The sequence below is a fragment of the Austrofundulus limnaeus genome, unplaced genomic scaffold, assembly GCF_001266775.1.
Source record: "Austrofundulus limnaeus strain Quisiro unplaced genomic scaffold, Austrofundulus_limnaeus-1.0 Scaffold248, whole genome shotgun sequence".
In the NCBI taxonomy this organism is placed as follows: Eukaryota; Metazoa; Chordata; class Actinopteri; order Cyprinodontiformes; family Rivulidae; genus Austrofundulus; species Austrofundulus limnaeus.
Genome location: NW_013952650.1, coordinates 314,876 through 316,932, shown reverse-complemented (window position 1 = coordinate 316,932; position 2,057 = coordinate 314,876). Strand labels below are relative to the sequence as shown.

Sequence of the window (2,057 nt, the reverse complement as noted above, 5' to 3'; positions counted from 1 at the left end):
ATGGAGAGCCGTTAACCATTATGCAATTTAGCCTGCAGTACCACTGCTCTACCCATATGAGCAGCAAAAACACATTTTTAGACCAATTAGATTTGAACAAATACGCACAAAAACATCAAAATTAGCACAGAAACAGTACTATAACATTTTAGACACATTCTAGACAGTTTATCAGCTAAAAAAAAAGTTAATTTTGGGTTAAGTTACTCTTTATTATCGCACATAGTAAGTTTTTCCAATAATGTTCAACCCTAGTTTAAACTGTCACCAGGTGTGAGTGACAACATGAATTGTGTGAGGACACAACAACACAACAAACATGTTGTCTTTGAGCTGCACAGACACAAGCAGCACTGTAGCAGTCAGAAGCTAGCCAGCAGCTCGGCTCCTGCACAAACCCAACAGAGCCGTGTGTCAGTGTCCTCTCTGGTACCTACCCCATGTTAGCAGGGTTCTGACGCCGAGCCGAGTCCAAAATGATCCGCGTGTAGCGCTGGCTGTTAGCCGCTGCTGCCGCTCCGCTGCCCGCTGTGGATTCACGACCTGCGAGCAGAACCAGCCAGCTGCTTCCAGCCCGACATGTTTGTGTTGTTACACACCTGGGCACGTCCTGCTGGCTGCTTTCAGCGGAGCAAAACGTGTCGGAACAGGCATGATGACCCACAACAACACAAGCTGCTGCTGCTGCTGTTAGCAGACTCCCCCTCGCTTTGTCAGCGGGATTATCGAGCTGAACTGGCCCGAACTGACAGCTTGGTTTATGGCACGGTTCGGCTGGTAAAATCATCCATAAATATTCGGACTTTATCCATTCAGTCAGTTTGTGGAAATAGTAGCTGGTGAGAATAAATAAGCAAAAACCGCACTTCTTAATCCTAATTTTTCAGTTTAAACTCAATTCGCCATTAAAGAGATATTATAGAGATTTGATGTTGCTGCTCGGTGCTGACAGACATCCTCTCAATCTCTTCTTGAGATAACAGGAAAAAAATACTCCTGTGTGGGTTTTATGATCAGCGGCTCCATCCGTGGAGGTCAGCCCTGCTGTTCATCTCAGCTCCTTCATCCGTTTGGTTCCGTCGGTGTTCGTCTGAAAGCAGGACTCAGAGGAGGTCAGACTGCGGTGCTTCTTGAGCTGGATCATCCTCCTTCATCTTCCACTCTGACCTCTGCTAGTCCCCCCTCCGATTCACAGCTTCATCCCGACGCTCCAATCGGAGGGGGCGGGGCATGGCGTCGTGAAGGTAAGACGTCATCACGTAGAGTTTTTCAGTTGACGTGTGTGTGTAATTACAGGTGTCCACTTACAGCAAAAATTACAAAAAACGTTGTATTATCAAAATTGCAAATTTTGCTCATTTTCAACTATTCAATATGGAAGCCCATTTCCGCCACCCTGATTAAAAAATAAAACTTGTATCTCATAATTATGACTTAGCTATCTCATTATTATGACATGGCTAAGTCATAATTATGAGATAATATCTCATTATTATGAGATAATATCTCATAATTATGACTTGGCTATCTCATAATTATGACTTGGCTATCTCATAATTATGACTTGGCTATCTCATAATAATGAGATAGTATCTAATAATGAGATAGTATCTAATAATGAGATAGTATCTCATAATAATGAGAATATATGAGATATTATGAGATAGCTATCTCATAATTATGATATAGTATTTCATAATTATGAGATAGCTAAGTCATAATTATGAGATACAAGTTTTATTTATTTTTTTATCAGGGTGGCAGAAATGGGCTTCCATAATTCAAACTTTTCAACAGATGAAATAAATTTAATTAATCTTATTGTAATTTGGGCAAAATATTTTATCCACAAAATGAAATGGAGTGAAAAAATCCCCTCATGGAATAATTTTAAAGAGTCTGATTTAAAAATGTACACTTGGCTCTATTGAAAAACTCACTTTAAATAATCAGAAACTTGGAAAAACAAGAACAATTTTTAAAAAAAATTTAATATCTCATAACCAGACCCCTTTGTGATATTTTGGTTATATTCATGTTCCATACTGTATTTGTTG

General features: G+C 39.7%; 2 protein-coding genes across 5 annotated transcripts in view; one reads left to right on the top strand and one right to left on the bottom strand.

Annotated features, from left to right (window-relative positions):
* Positions 1-1,245, bottom strand: part of homer1 (homer scaffold protein 1) — a 59,672-nt gene extending 58,427 nt beyond the window's left edge. For all 4 annotated transcript variants that reach the window (XM_014020311.1, XM_014020313.1, XM_014020312.1 and 1 more), the window contains exon 1: positions 438-1,245. In XM_014020311.1, coding sequence (XP_013875765.1) covers positions 438-787 — 350 coding nt within the window. In that variant the 5' untranslated portion in view covers positions 788-1,245. The remainder of the gene's footprint in view (positions 1-437) is intronic.
* The window catches only part of si:ch1073-398f15.1 (cardiomyopathy-associated protein 5), an 8,792-nt gene continuing 7,917 nt past the window's right edge, over positions 1,183-2,057 (top strand). The window contains exon 1 of the mRNA XM_014020310.1: positions 1,183-1,244. The gene's annotated coding sequence lies outside the window, so the exon portion shown is untranslated. The remainder of the gene's footprint in view (positions 1,245-2,057) is intronic.